Source organism: Piliocolobus tephrosceles, chromosome 21 (genome assembly GCF_002776525.5).
Source record: "Piliocolobus tephrosceles isolate RC106 chromosome 21, ASM277652v3, whole genome shotgun sequence".
Lineage (NCBI taxonomy): Eukaryota > Metazoa > Chordata > Mammalia > Primates > Cercopithecidae > Piliocolobus > Piliocolobus tephrosceles.
Window position 1 is genome coordinate 9371471 of NC_045454.1, and position 14796 is coordinate 9386266.

Sequence of the window (14796 nt, forward strand, 5' to 3'; positions counted from 1 at the left end):
GGACTCCTGGGTCTGAGAGAGGAGGGGCTGGGGCCTGGACTCCTGGGCTGGGGGCCTGAACTCCTGGGTCTGAGGGAGGAGGGGTGGGGTCTGGACTCCTGGGTCTGAGGGAGGAGGGGCTGGGGGCCTGGACTCCTGGGTCTGAGGGAGGAGGGCTGGGGGTCTGGACTGCTGGGTGTGACTGGAAGGGTCTGGGTGCTGGGAGTCCTGAGCCTGGATCCTAGATGATGGTTAAACTTCTGGGAATCAAGTCAAACTGCTGAGTCCTTGACATCGATGTATCTTGAATGTGAGGGTCAGTCTGTGGGTGGAAGATTACCCAGGTGCCAAGGCAAGAGACTGAAGGCACAAACTGTTTCCATATAATAAAGAAAATAGAATAAGAATAGTCATTATACAAATTAGATATAGAGATGATCATGACATTATCAATCATTAGTGTAAACGTTATTAATCATTAGCTTTTACCATTACTCTTTGTTGTATTATTAATATAACCAAGAAATAACCGGTGGGCATAGGGTCAGGTGCTGAAGGGACATTGTGAGAAGTGACCTAGAAGGCAAGAAGTGAGGCTTCTGTCACACCCGCATAAGGGCTGCTTGAGGGCTCCTTGATCAAGCGGTAAGGCCAGTGTCTGGGAAGGGCCCCCGTTACTTCACAGACCGTGAAAGGCAATCTCCTTTCCTTGGAGGAGTCAGGGAACACTGTGCTCCACCAGCTCCTTGTGGAAGGCTGGATCTTACCCGGGCCTGCCCGCAGTCATCCAGAGGCTTAAACATCTCGCGGTGGTGCTGTGCTTCAGTGGTGGTGCTCCTTGTCCACTTTCATGTTCCTCCTGGACTCCTGGTTCCTCTTTGAAGTTCGTAGTAGATAGCGGTAGAAGAAATAATGAAAGTCTTAGGGCAGGCGCGGTGGCTCAAGCCTGTAATCCCAGCACTTTGGGAGGCCAAGACCGGCGGATCACGAGGTCAGGAGATCGAGACCATCCTGGCTAACACGGTGAAACCCCTTCTATACTAAAAAATACAAAAAAAACCTAGCCGGGTGAGGTGGTGGGCGCCTGTAGTCCCAGCTACTCGGGAGGCTGAGGCAGGAGAATGGCGTAAACCCGGGAGGTGGAGCTTGCAGTGAGCTGAGATCTGGCCACTGCACTCCAGCCTGGGCGACGGAGGCGACAGAGTGAGACTCCGTCTCAAAAAAAAAAAAAGAAATAATGAAAGTCTTAAAGTCTTTGATCTTTCTTATAAGTGCATAGAAGAAAACGCTGATGCTGCCTTCCCTAAGGCTGATGCTGCCTTCCCTCTCTGCTTCAGCTACCTAAAAGGTAAGAGCCCCTGTCCCGTGATCACGTGACTTGCTTGACCTCATCAATCACCTGGAGGACTCACCCTCCTTACTCTGCCCCCTTGTCTTGTATGCAACAAATATCAGGGCGCCAGCCATTCAGGGCCACTACTGCTCTCTGCGTCTTGGTGGTGGCAGTCCCCCGGGCCCAGCTGTTTTCTATCTCTTTGTCTTGTGTCTTTATTTCTTACAATCTCTCCTCTCCGCACAGGGGAAGAACACCCTCAAAGCCCGGTAGGGCTGGACCCTACATCAGCCGCCCTGCTTGGGGTTGGCGATGCTGGAGGTGGGCCTTGGACCAGAGAAAATGCTTTAATTAGGTGACAAGCGGGCAGAGGCCTTTGTTTCTGGCGCCGGCAGCCACGGCCCCCGCTGACGGCATGGGAAACAGATCCTGTTCCACTCCGGTCTCCAGCATTGGAATGGTTGCCTCGGTGCAATTCAAGTCTGGAAAGTAGCAGTTTAGCACGGGACCCTAGAATTCCCCAAAAGGAGTGACTAGGAGCTGGGATTCTGGAATTTGAGTGTGGACGGCGGGTGGGGTGGGTGGGAGATCGGAGACCCTGGTGGGCGCGGGGGGCACCTGCAGGCTGGAGGCCCTCGCGCGCTCCCGCGGCAGCCTGGCAAACAGGTTCTCCATTCACCAGGAGGATGCAGCCGGGGGCGGACGATCGCTCCACCCTCCAGGACCAGGTGCCGGGGCCCTGCCCAGCCGCTGGGGCGTGGCCAGGCTCGACGCACCCAGGTGCCGGGGCCGACTCTAAGCCCTGGCATCAGAAGGGAGAGGGCGGCGGATTGGACCTCCCGGCTCGAGCATTGCAACTGGGAGCTCCGTCTCCGGGTCCACGCAATGATGCCGCGGCTGCTCGCAAGCCAGGTAGGCTGCCCCGGGTGAAGCCTTCAGGCAGGTCAATGCTGGGGCAGAGGGGCAGGGCGTGGTCCCCCACATCCCCGATCTGGGGAGCGGAGGGTCCAGGGGCCATCGCCCTAGCCCCGGGCGCTGCGGCTCGGCGCCAAGTGAGGGGCGGGCCTCCACCTTTCAGCCAACTGCCCAGCCCGGGAAGGCGGACGCTGCGAAACTCCCGGCCGCGCCCCCTCCTTCCTCCCCTCCCCAAGCCCTTGCTGCCAGTCCGGACAGGCTGCGCGGAGGGGAGGGCTGCGACGCCGAAGAGCCGGACGCCTGGCGTTCCAGGGGCGGCCGGATGTGGCCTGCCTTTGTAGAGGGCGCGCTCCGGCCACGCAAAGCGGACTGTGGATCTGCCACCTGCAAGCAGCTCGGGTAAGTGGGGACTGCCGGTGCCTGGGACCCAGCAACAACTCCTTCAGAGCCAGGAGGTGCACCCCCAACTTCTCCTCCAGGTCTTCCTAAGGCCCTAGGACTCTCCGCCACCTCCCCAGCCATTACTCCTCCAGGAACCAAGATGCTTCTTCCGCTCCTGACCCTCCAGCCTCTCTTGTTTTCCTTGGACTATTGCTTCCCATCACCACCTCTGTGGTGGGTTTTGCCCCTCACAGACAGGCACTCCTGAGAAACAGGCTGATGGAAGAGTCCAGGATCAGCGGACCTTACAGGAGGGGAGACTCGAGATTCCTGCAGGAAAGGTGCAGGAACCTGGACCATGGCTGTCTGTTTTGCTTTTTTTTTTTTGAAGAGAGGGTCCCTCTCTGTCGCCCAAGCTGGAGTGCAGTCAATGGTGCTATCACGCTCATTGTGAGCTCCGGGGATCCTCCCGCCTTAGCATCCCGTGTAGCTGAAACCACAGACACGTGCCGCCATGCCAAACTAATTTTTTTTTTGGTGGGGGGACGGAATTTCGCTCTTGTTGCTCAGACTCGAGTGTAATGGCACGATCTCGGCTCACCACAACCCCCGCCTCCCGGGTTCAAGCAATTCTCCTGCCTCAGCCTCCCTAGTAGCTGGGATTACTGGCATGCGCCACCACGCCTGGCTACTTTTGTATTTTAAGTAGAGACAGGGTTTCTCCATGTTGGTCAGGCTGGTCTCCCACTCCGGACCTCAGGTGATCCGCCGGCCTTGGTGTCCCAAAGTGCTGGAATTACAGGTGTGAGCCACCCCTGCCGACCCATGCCAAGCTAATTTTAAAATTGTTTTGTAAAAGCGGAGTCTTGCTCTGTTGCCCAGGCTGATCCTGAACTCCTAGGCTCAAGGGATCCTCCCATTTCAGCCTCTCAATATGCTGGAATTAGAGGTGTGGGCCACAGCGCCCAGCCAAATCATGGCTATCTTGAAAACAACTTGTCTTCCAATCCCCATGCCCCGAAATTCCAAGGCTCTCATCCCTCAAACCTAGGACCCCGGCGCTCCCTACCTCAGCCCCAGGAGTCTAAACCTTTGACTTCCTCTTTCCCTGGGACTAAGGAGTGCTGCACCCCAGGCACCTCCCTTCCCCCACCTCCCTCCGCAACCTCCCCTCCTTAGTCTCTGTGTATTTGCTAATTCACCTTTCCTCCTCTGCAGCCATGTGGCCCCCCAGCCGGCGTCAGCTCTGCCTGGCCTTCCTGCTAGTCTGTGTCCTCTCTGCACTCTCCTTCTTCCTCCATATCCACCAAGACAGCTTTCCACATGGCCTAGGCCTGTCGATCCTGTGTCCAGACCGCCGCCTGGTGACACCCCCGGTGGCCATCTTCTGCCTGCCGGGTACCCCGATGGGCCCCAACACCTCCTCTTCCTGTCCCCAGAACTCTGCCTCCCTCTCCGGCACCTGGACTATCTATCCCGATGGTCGGTTTGGTAATCAGATGGGACAGTATGCCACGCTGCTGGCTCTGGCCCAGCTCAATGGCCGCCGGGCCTTCATCCTGCCTGCCATGCATGCCGCCCTGGCGCCGGTCTTCCGCATCACCCTGCCCGTGCTGGCTCCGGAAGTGGACAGCCGCACGCCGTGGCGGGAGCTGCAGCTTCACGACTGGATGTCGGAGGAGTATGCGGACTTGAGGGAGCCTTTCCTGAAGCTCTCTGGCTTCCCCTGCTCTTGGACTTTCTTCCACCATCTCCGGGAACAGATCCGCAGGGAGTTCACCCTGCACGACCACCTTCGGGAAGAGGCGCAGAGTGCGCTGGCTCAGCTCCGCCTGGGCCGCACGGGGGACCGCCCGCGCACCTTTGTGGGCGTCCACGTGCGCCGTGGGGACTATCTGCAGGTTATGCCTCAGCGCTGGAAGGGTGTGGTGGGCGACAGCGCCTACCTCCGGCAGGCCATGGACTGGTTCCGGGCACGGCACGAAGCCCCCGTTTTTGTGGTTACCAGCAACGGCATGGAGTGGTGTAAAGAAAACATCGACACCTCCCAGGGCGATGTGACGTTCGCTGGCGATGGACAGGAGGCTACACCGTGGAAAGACTTTGCCCTGCTCACACAGTGCAACCACACCATTATGACCATTGGCACCTTCGGCTTCTGGGCTGCCTACCTGGCTGGCGGAGACACTGTCTACCTGGCCAACTTCACCCTGCCAAACTCTGAGTTCCTGAAGATCTTTAAGCCAGAGGCTGCCTTCCTGCCCGAGTGGGTGGGCATTAATGCAGACTTGTCTCCACTCTGGAGCCTTGAGAGCCAGGGAGACTTTCTGAAATAGCCTGATCTTTCGAGAGCCAGCAGTACATGGCTCTAGAGGCCTGGCATCTTCTGGAGAAGTCTGTGGTGTTCCTGAAGCAAATGGGTGCCCATTTCCAGAGCGATTCTAGTTGGGAGAGTCGGAGAGAAGGGGGACCTTTCTGGAACTGTCGGAACATTCTAGAACTAGCAAAACATCTTTTCCTGATGGCTGGCAGGCAGTTCTAGAAGCCACAGTGCCCACCTGCTCTTCCCAGCCCATATCTACAGTACTTCCAGATGGCTGCCCCCAGGAATAGGGAACTCTCCCTCTGGTCTATTCTAGAAGAGGGGTTACTTCTCCCTTGGGTGCTCCAAAGACAGAAGGGAAATATGATTGGTCCAGAGCAAGCATTCACCAAGTCCCCTTCTGTGTTTCTGGAGTGATTCTAGAGGGAGACTTCTTCTAGAGAGGGCCAGATTTGATGCCTGTGAAGAACCCTGCAGGGCCCTTAGAGACAGGATGGGGTTCTGGAAATCCAGATAACTAAGGTGAAGAATCTTTTTAGTTTTTTTTTTTTTTTGGAGACAGGGTCTCGCCCTGTTGCCCAGGTTGGAATGCAGTGGCGTGATCTCGGCTCACTGCGACCTCCGCCTCCTGGGTTCAAGCGAATCTCCTGCCTCAGCCTCCTGAGTAGCTGGGACTACAGGCACATGCCATCGTGCCCAGCTAATTTTTGTATTTTTATGTTGGCCAGGATGGTCTCGATCTCTTGACCTTGTGATCCACCTGCCTTGGCCTCCCAAAGTGCTGGGATTACTGGCGTGAGCCACAGTGCCTGGCTCGGATAATTTTTTTTTTAATTTATTTATTTATATATATTTTTTTGAGACGGAGTCTCACTCTGTCGCCCAGGCCAGAGTGCAGTGGCGCCATCTCAGCTCACTGCAAGCTCCGCCTCCCAGGTTCATGCCATTCTGCCTCCGCCTCCGGAGTAGCTGGGACTACAGGCGCCGCCACCACGCCCAGCTAATTTTTGTTTGTATTTTTAGTAGAGATGGGGTTTCACTGTGTTAGCCAGGATGGTCTCAATCTCCTGACCTCGTGGTCCGCCCGCCTCGGCCTCCCACAGTGCTGGCATTACAGGCGTGAGCCACCATGCCCAGCCCGGATAATTTTTTTTAATTTTTGTAGAGACAAGGTCTTGTGATATTGCCCAGGCTGTTCTTGAACTCCTGGGCTCAAGCAATTCTCCCACCTTGGCCTCCCAGAATGCTGGGATTACAGACATGAACCAGCACACCTGGCCAAGTGAAGAATCTAATGAATTGTAGCATCTAACGAATGCCCCAGCATTGCTGGGAAGTGAAGAATCTAATTGTAGCATCTAACAAATGCCCCAGCATTGCTGGAAAAATCGAGATGGAAAACAAACCATCTCTAGTTGGCCAGCGTCTTGCTCTGTTCACAGTCTCTGGAGAAGTTGGGGTAGTTGGTGAGCAGAGCAGGACTCTGTCCAGCCAGCCCTCCAGCCCCTCAAAGACTTTTTTTTTGTTTGTTTTGAGCAGACAGGCTAAAACGTGAAAGTGGGGTGAGGGATCACTGCTAAAATGGTGCAGCTTCTGGAGCAGAACTTTCCAGGGATCCAGGGACACTTTTTTTTAAGCTCATTAACTGCCAGAGCTCCATATATTGGGTCTGAGTTCAGGTTTCCTCTCACAATGAAGGAAGATGGTCTTTCTCTGCAGGTGGGCCGCTGGGGGTCTGGGATCTGTTTTCTGGAAGTGTGGAGGCATAAACACATCCTCTGTGCTTGTGACAAACTGGCAGGCACTGTGCTCATTGCTAACCGTTGTCTGCCCCTGAACTCCCAGAACCACTACATCTGGCTTTGGGCAGGTCTGAGATAAAAGGATCTGAAGGCATGCAGACACTGGACCCAGCCTCAAATCCAGGCAGGAGCATGAGGTCTGGCCAAGGTGGACAGAATTGTCGAGATCTCAGGAGTCCCTTGCGTTTTTTTGGCGGGTGAAAGAAGAATTTTTTTTTTTTTTTTTTTTTTGAGTCGGAGTCTCGTTCTGTCGCCCAGGCTGGAGTGCAGTGGCGGGATGTCAGCTCACCGCAAGCTCCGCCTCCCGGGTTTACGCCATTCTCCTGCCTCAGCCTCCCGAGTAGCTGGGACTACAGGCGCCCACCACCTCGCCCGGCTATTTTTTTTTTTTTTTTTTGTATATTTTAGTAGAGACGGGGTTTCATCATGTTAGCCAGGATGGTCTCAATCTCCTGACCTCGTGATCCTCCCGTCTCGGCCTCCCAAAGTGCTGGGATTACAGGCTTGAGCCACCGCTCCCGGCCAGAAGAAATCTTAAACTTAGTCAACTGTGATCACATCCCCTAGCTACTCATCCAGGATCCCATGCCTCCAGGCTTATCAGGGAGTTACACTTACAGTACAATTGTTACAGTTACAGCACTGTTCCCAACTCAGCTGCCACAGGTAAGAGAGCAGGAGGTATGAATTAAAACTCTACAGCACCAACCTCTGTCTCTGCAGCTTTTTTGGAGTCAGAGCTGCCGTGTGTGTGTGTGTGTGTAAGAGAGTGGAGGAAAAGGCGGGTGCTTCTGAAGACTTTTTTTTGAGACCGAGTCACCCAAGCTGGAGTGCCATGGTGTGATCTCGGCTCACTGCAACCTCCACCTCTCGGGTTCAAGTGATTCTCCTGCCTCAGCCTCCTGAGTAGCTGGGACTACAGACGTGTGCCACCATGTCCAGCTAATTTTTGTATTTTTAGTAGAGACGGGGTTTCACCATGTTAGCCAGGCTGGTCTCGAACTCCTGACCGCAGGCAATCCGCCCACCTCGGCCTCTCAAAGTGCTGGGATTACAGGCATGAGCCACCGCGCCCGGCCCTAAGGATTTTTATTACTCGTGATTGGGAGTACTGTCCCTACATAGATCTGACAGCTCCTTGTTGCTGGAGTTGTGAGAGTTGTGGTCCCTGTTTTTCTGGTTCCCTGTTTCAGTCATACAGGAGAGACAGACCTTCCAGGACCCAAACGTCTGAGCCCCCAGTTGCTCTCTTCTGTACCCTCAGTATTGGCCCCCAGTGCTCTCCTCCCGCTGGGACCTCCGCGTGGGGAAAAGAGGCGGAGAAGGGAGCGAACGGATTATCATTGAACTACATTTCCCAGAAAGCTATGGGGTTGGCAGCGCTAATCAGCTACAGAGAAAGAGGCCCCAGGACATTTTGGGAATCGTAGTCTTATGGCTAAAACGTCCACTTCGTAGCTCGACAGCCGTTTCTAAGGACCGCGGTAGGGGTGGCAGCGGCTTGGGGGGCCGGATCTAGCCCAAAGCCTGGGTCCTGGGGCAAGGAGAGGGGAGAAAGCTGAACGCTAGAGTCCGGTCCTTGACTCTGGAAGCCAGAGTAGTCAGGAGCCTTTCTCTTCGGTAGATGCTGGGAAAGTTCTAGTCCAAACAGGCTGCAGCCTCTGTGACGTCATAGAGAGATAGGCGGGGCCTCCCTTTGTTGCAGTCCAATCAGACAGAGCTGGGTTTCTGGGTGGGGCCAAGGAATATCTATAAGGGAATTCGGGCCCCAGGGTGAGAAGCTCGCAGCGGGTGGTTGCAGGAGTTCCCTGTGGAGAGGGGATCCTCCGTGACTCAGACCCCCCATCGAAAAGCTCTCGATTTCACGCAACCAACCTTACCCTCGTCCCCAACAAAATCCTTGATTTTAGCCCTGGGAAAATTAGCGTAGGTGGTCATGACCCCGGGTTCTTCTTTAAAAGCCCTCAGAACCTGGACCGGGCTCCTCAACCAACCCTAGTGTTGGAAGCCACAAGTCAGGAATCAAGGTCGGGGAGCAGCTGTTTAGGGTGCATCACTGTTCAGGATGCACCGGGGCTCCTTTTTCTAAGCAGAAGGGTGCGCCCTGCAAATTGGGAGCCCGTTAGTTTTGGGGAAGGGTGAACAAGGGCCCCCTGGGTCTGGAGGACCTCATGGAGTCTTGCTTAAGTCTTAGTGCGGTCCCCAGGTTTAGGAATTCGGAATGTGTTTTGGTTTTGAAGGACTTCCGAGTTTGACAATATCGTGGTTGGGTCTATGTTAGATGATTTATTGGTTTGGGCTTTGAATCTTCAGCTTGAGGTTCAACAGGTTTTTGGGGGCTGGCGGGGGGTGCCTCAGTGTTGCACTTAAGGGTTGGAGTTCAGGATCACGTCAATCTGGGGACTTGGAAAATTCCATAGTTTGGGATTTTGGGAAGGGGCGCATGGGGTTGGGAGATTCCAGGTCCTGAGTTTGGGGACTTATGAATGCTTCCTGTTTAACAGTTTTTCTGATCTCTCAATTGGGATGCAGTGAGAACCCTAAATTTGGGGTCCCCTGGGTTGGGGCTCAGTTTCACACTTTGGAGGCATTTGATGAAGGATATAGGTCCTCTTTATCTGGAGATTTCCTGAAGATCCTCTTTTCGCGGTTTGGGGACCCCATGGATAGGGAGCCCAGTGGGATTTCTTAAGATGGATTTTGGCTTTTCTCCGTTTAGCGTTCTCCTGCTCTCGGTTTGGGGTGAGAGCACCCTTCCTAACGGTCTTCGGGAACTGTGCGCGCCGGCTGCAATGGGGCCGCATTTTACCCTCCTGTGTGCGGCGCTGGCCGGTTGCTTGCTTCCTGCCGAGGAGTGTGTTATATGTGACCCGTCTGTCGTGCTGGCGCTAAAGTCCCTGGAGAAAGATTATCTGCCTGGCCACTTGGATGCGAAGCATCACAAAGCCATGATGGAAAGGGTAGAGAAAGCCGTGAAGGATTTCCAGGAACTGTCGCTCAAAGAGGATACCTATATGGGGGTCGTTGGTGAGGGCAGGGGGACCACGGACCCCTGGGTCCTGGGAAAGGGAAGGAGGGAGATAAGACCAGGGGGAGGAAGAGGCTGACAGCAAGGTCTCCGGGATTCGGGAATGGAGAAGGCTGAGATGCATATTCTGAGATTTCCCGGGGCTGGTAAATACTGTTTTCCCTATCCTTATCCGGCGATTTTATGTAATAAAACTACAACTCCCAGAAGGCAACGGGCGACTGAGTCCTTAACCAGGCCTATCCTTGCCCAGTGGCCTCATGGGTGTTGTAGTTTCTAAGATTAGGCGCGCCAATGAGACGGTAAGGCTGGAATCTGGGGTTGTATCTCCCCTGACAGACGAGGCCACACTGCAAAAGGGGTCCTGGAGTTTGCTGAAGGATCTGAAACGCATCACAGACAGTGATGTAAAAGGTAAATGCACCAACGGAGTAGGGGTCCAGAATCTCTCAGGGAAGCCAGCATTAGTGCTGCCTGGTCTCTTGGTCAGATACTAGACTGTGGGGCCAGACTGCCTAGGTTCAAATGCCTGCTCTGCCACTTCCTAGCTGTATGGCCTTGAGCAAAGGACTTTGAAGCTCCCTTGGCTCTAAAATGCTCCCTCAGTTGTTCAGTTTCAATATGTATTGCTGGCCGGGCACGGTAGCTCATGCCTATAATCCCGGCATTTTGGGAGGCTGAGGCAGACAGATTGCTTGAGCTCCGTAGTTCAAGACCAGCCTGGCCAACATGGTGAAACCTTGTCTCTACAAAAAATACAATATATATATATACATATATATATAACCTGGGCACGGTGGTGTGTGCCTGTAGTCCTAGCTACCTGGGGGGTTGAGGCGGGAGGATTGCTTGAGTCCAGGAGGTTGAGGCTGCAGTGAGCCATGATTGCACCACTGCACTCCAGCCTGGGTGGCAGAGTAAGACCCTCCCCCATCCCCCAAAATATGCATTGCTTAGCCCAGCGGCTGGCATTATGTTAGACGGTCAATTTTAGTGCCCTTTCCTGAGAAGGCCGGGAAGTAGACTGCCAGACTCTGCAGGCGGAAGCCAACTGCAGCACCTCACACGTGGGAGTGGGGGTTCCTGTGTCTTCCCAGGTGATCTCTTCGTGAAGGAGCTATTTTGGATGTTGCACTTGCAAAAGGAAACCTTTGCCACCTATGTTGCTCGATTCCAAAAAGAGGGTGAGAGAAAATGGGAGTCCGTGTCCCCCAGCTCCTCTTTCCACTATCCAAGAGTCCCTGTCTCCAGCCCCTTACTTCTCCAAGCCCAGTTCCTCAGCTTCTCCAACTGCCTCCTCCTTCAGACCCCAGTCTTTTCTCCCTCAAACCCAAGAGCCCAAAGCCCAGCTCTTCCCCAAACCCCCTCTTCCATCATCTTTCATTTAGAAATCTGACTCTGTCATCTCTTTCTCTCTCTTTTTCTCTTTTGACACAGCTTATTGTCCCAACAAATGTGGTGAGTCCGGATTACAGAAGTTAACCCTCTATTCCTCATCCTGCCCTCTGAATAGTCAGCTTCCCCACTCGCCTTTTTGGATCCTGGTGGTTTTGTCATTCTCTGCCTTGGAGAGGTTCCTGGGTCTCCAGTATTCTTTTTCCACCTTGGATTTCTTGGGGAGCAGGTCATATTCTACTTACACTTTTTTTTTTTTTTAAGGCAGTCTCACCCTGTCACCCAGGCTGGAGTGCAGTGGCGCGATCACAGCTCACTGCAACCTCCGCCTCCCAGGTTCAAACTATTCTTCTGCCTCAGCCCCCCTGAGTAGCTGGGATTACAGGTGTTGACCACCACACCCAGCTAATTTTTGTATTTTTAGTAGAGACAGGGTTTCACCATGTTGGTCAGGCTAGTCTTGATCTCCTGACCTTGTGATCTGCCCACCTCGGCCTCCCAAAGTGCTGGGATTACAGGAGTAAGCCACCACGCCCGGCCTTTACTTACACTCTTTACTGAGCCTTGTTGGAGTCCACTTCCTACCCACCTGCGTCCTGGTCCTGTCCCTTCCTCTGACCATCTAGGAATGTTGTAGATGACCTGGCCCCAGTCCTTGGCCCTGACCTCTCCTTTTAGCCATGCCCCTTAGTGGGCAAATACAAGCCTTGACTCTGCCCCTCCAGGTGTGATGTTGCAAACTCTGATCTGGTGCAAGAACTGCAAAAAGGAGGTTCACGCTTGTCGAAAGTCCTACGATTGCGGGGGTGAGAGAACTGTACCCAGCAGGAGGAATTGGTGCAGGTGGGGTGGGGCAATAGGAGAAACAGACTAGAGAGAGCTTAGATGGGGGTGTGGGGGCAGTAGACAAGAAAAGGCAGGGTTTAGGCCGGGTACAGTGGCTCACACCTATAATCCTGGCACTTTGAGAGGCTGAGACGGGAGGATCGGGAAGCCAGGAGTTTGAGACCAGCCTGGGCAACATAGCGAGACCCCATCTCTACAAAAAAATTTAAAAATCAGCCAGGTGTGGTGGTGTGTTCCTGTAGTCCCAGATACTTGGAAGGCTGAGGCAGAAGGATTGCCTGGACCCAGGAGTTGGAGACTGCAGTGAGCTACGATCATACCACTGCACTCCAGCCCGGGCAAAAGAGTGAGACCTTGTCAAAAAACAAACAAAAAAAGAGGCCAGGCGAGCTGACTCACGCCTGTAATCCCAGCACTTTGGGAGGCTGAGGCAGGTGAATCACGAGGTCAGGAGTTCAAGACCAGCCTGGCCAAGATGGTGAAACCATCTTTTTTGTACTAAAAATACAAAAAAAGTAGTCAGACATGGTGGCGGGCACCTGTAATCCCAGCTACTCGGGAGGCTGAGGCAGAGAACTGCTTGAACTTGGGAGGTGAGGGTTGCAGTGAGCCAAGATGGTGCCACTGCACTCCAGCCTGGGTGACAGAATGAGACTTCGTCTAAAAAAAAAAAAAAAAAAGAGCGAGTGAGAAAGAAAAGAAAAGACGGGGTTACAACAAATGTAAGAGGATTAGGGGAGGGTAAAGAACCGTGAAGGAGGCCGGGCACAGTGGCTCACGCCTGTAATCCCAGCACTTTGGGAGGCTGAGGCAGACAGATTGCCTGAGGTTAGGAGTTCGAGACCAGCCTAGCCAATATGGTGAAACCCCGTCTCTACTAAAAATACAAAAATTAGCCGGGCGTGGTGGCGTGCGTCTGTAGTCCCAGCTACTCAGGAGGCTCAGGCAGGAGAATCACTTGAACCCGGGAAGCGGAGGTTGCAGTGAGCCGAGATCAGGCCACTGTACTCCAACCTGGGCGACAGAGCGAGATCCCATCTCAAAAAAAAAACCAAACAAACAGAATCGTGAAAGCGTGTCCCATGGTCTTCCTCCACCCCTAGAGCGCAATGTGGAGGTTCCTCAAATGGAAGATATGATCCTGGACTGTGAGTTAAACTGGCATCAGGCTTCTGAAGGCCTCACTGATTACAGCTTTTACAGGGTGAGGGCCTCAACTTCTGCAACCCTTGAAGTCCCTACACTACAATACTTGTGTACTGGATCTGTGGGCCTGCACCCACGATTCTCATGACCCAGGCGGGTGGTCTATCAGGTGTGGTCTCTACTGACCTCTGGGGACCCCGTGCCCCAACCAGTGACACCCTGGACACCCACCTCCCACACTGAGGCCCCGTGATCTTCTCAACCCGGTACTCCCCCAACCCCTGAATTCCTCAGGCCTCAGTGACCCCTTGAGCTTGGGTCTAGGTTTGGGGGAACAATACGGAGACCTTGGTGTCCAAGGGGAAAGAGCCCACCCTGACCAAGTCCATGGTCGGTCCAGAGGATGCAGGCAGCTACCGCTGTGAGCTGGGCTCTGTGAATTCCAGCCCAGCCACGGTCATCAATTTTCGCGTCACAGGTCAGTGCTGTGGGGTTGAGAGAAGTGTAGGATTCAGGGCCCAGGAAAGCTGGCGTCCGCGGCGGGGGCGTGGCCTCGGCGATGGGGGCGTGACTTCCTGTTGGGTGTGGTTTCGGGGCAAGGGGTGTGGCTTCCCGCCGGGGGCGTGGCCTCTGACCCTGAGGACAGGAGTTCCCTTGGGCGCGTTCAGGCTTTACACTGTTGAAGGCGTGATTATCTCTGGGATGGCAGGCTACTGGGACGGGCTTGCCTTTGCCAGGGAAGGAACTCCACGCCCTGCCAGGACTGCTCTTTACGCTTTCTCTAACAGTGTTGCCCAAAAGGGTCGAGGAGGAAAAACCGTCCCCAAATATCGTAACCCCGGGGGAGGCGACCACGGAGTCATCCAATACCCTCCAGCCTCTGAAGCCCGAGAAAATGCTGAAGGGCCGCCTTCTGGGGCTGCTGATCTGGGGCTCCCTAGCGCTGATAACCGGCATTACCTTTGCGTGAGCAACCCGTTGAAGAAGGCTGGCTAGGCTTGGAGTAAGGGGCGGGGCTTCCAGGAACCCAACGCAGAAGCTGGTCTGGGGGCTACTGACGACTGAAAGCAGCACTTTCCTGGGGGTGGAGTGCGGGGGGCTTGCACAGGAGGACTTCGAAGGGCTAGGCTTAGATAATTGCTAGAATAAAGTCACAAAGGGGGCGGTTGGGAGGGGTGTCCCCCACACAATTACTACCCAACCCGGTTCCATGATCTGCACCCTACTCCCACCCCTAGGATACTTTGTCGAAGGAGGGTGATCGATTTCATCAAGTCCTCACTGTTTGGCCTTGGCAGTGGAGTGGCGGAGCAACCCCAGGTCCCAAAAGAAAAAGCCACAGATTCGAGGCACCAATAAAGATTTATCTTGTTGTCTAAGCATCTGACTCACTTCCCTGGACGGGGCTGATTCTAGCCTTTGGTTCCCCGAGAGCAGAGATCTGGGGATGGGCTCCGGCCTGAGGGAAGAAGGGCGGGAAACCGGGACCCTTGGGTCGTGGAGGGGGCCATCTGGCTGCGACGTAATTCCAGAATCAAGGAATGGGGCAGGGCCAACCCTCCCCAGATCTCCTCCCCCAGGCCTGGTCTCCTCACAGGACGCCCCCTCCCCGCTCTTCCTGCCGGGTTTCCTCTTGCCTTTTCCTGTC

General features: G+C 54.5%; 2 protein-coding genes across 5 annotated transcripts; both read left to right on the forward strand.

The window, feature by feature from the left end:
- Positions 1-1465: 1465 nt before the first annotated feature.
- FUT1 (fucosyltransferase 1 (H blood group)) lies at positions 1466-5028 on the forward strand. Its single transcript, XM_026457364.1, has 3 exons — positions 1466-1792; positions 1995-2626; positions 3827-5028. Exon 3 carries the CDS (start codon positions 3829-3831, stop codon positions 4942-4944), a length of 1116 nt encoding a protein of 371 aa, XP_026313149.1. The 5' UTR covers positions 1466-1792; positions 1995-2626; positions 3827-3828; the 3' UTR covers positions 4945-5028.
- Positions 5029-8473: 3445 nt separating this feature from the next.
- IZUMO1 (izumo sperm-egg fusion 1) lies at positions 8474-14527 on the forward strand. 4 transcript variants are annotated; one of them, XM_023182695.1, is made up of 10 exons: positions 8476-8964; positions 9453-9760; positions 10101-10175; positions 10859-10945; positions 11199-11219; positions 11882-11962; positions 13106-13206; positions 13473-13626; positions 13937-14114; positions 14387-14527. In XM_023182695.1, exons 2-10 carry the CDS (start codon positions 9526-9528, stop codon positions 14505-14507), a joined length of 1053 nt encoding a protein of 350 aa, XP_023038463.1. In that variant the 5' UTR covers positions 8476-8964; positions 9453-9525; the 3' UTR covers positions 14508-14527. The 4 variants fall into 4 exon arrangements, with proteins under 4 accessions (XP_023038464.1, XP_023038463.1, XP_023038465.1 ...); XM_023182696.1 differs by having other exon boundaries at positions 8474-9903; positions 14387-14522; XM_023182697.1 differs by lacking the exon at positions 9453-9760 and having other exon boundaries at positions 8476-8659.
- The last annotated feature ends 269 nt before the right edge of the window (positions 14528-14796 follow it).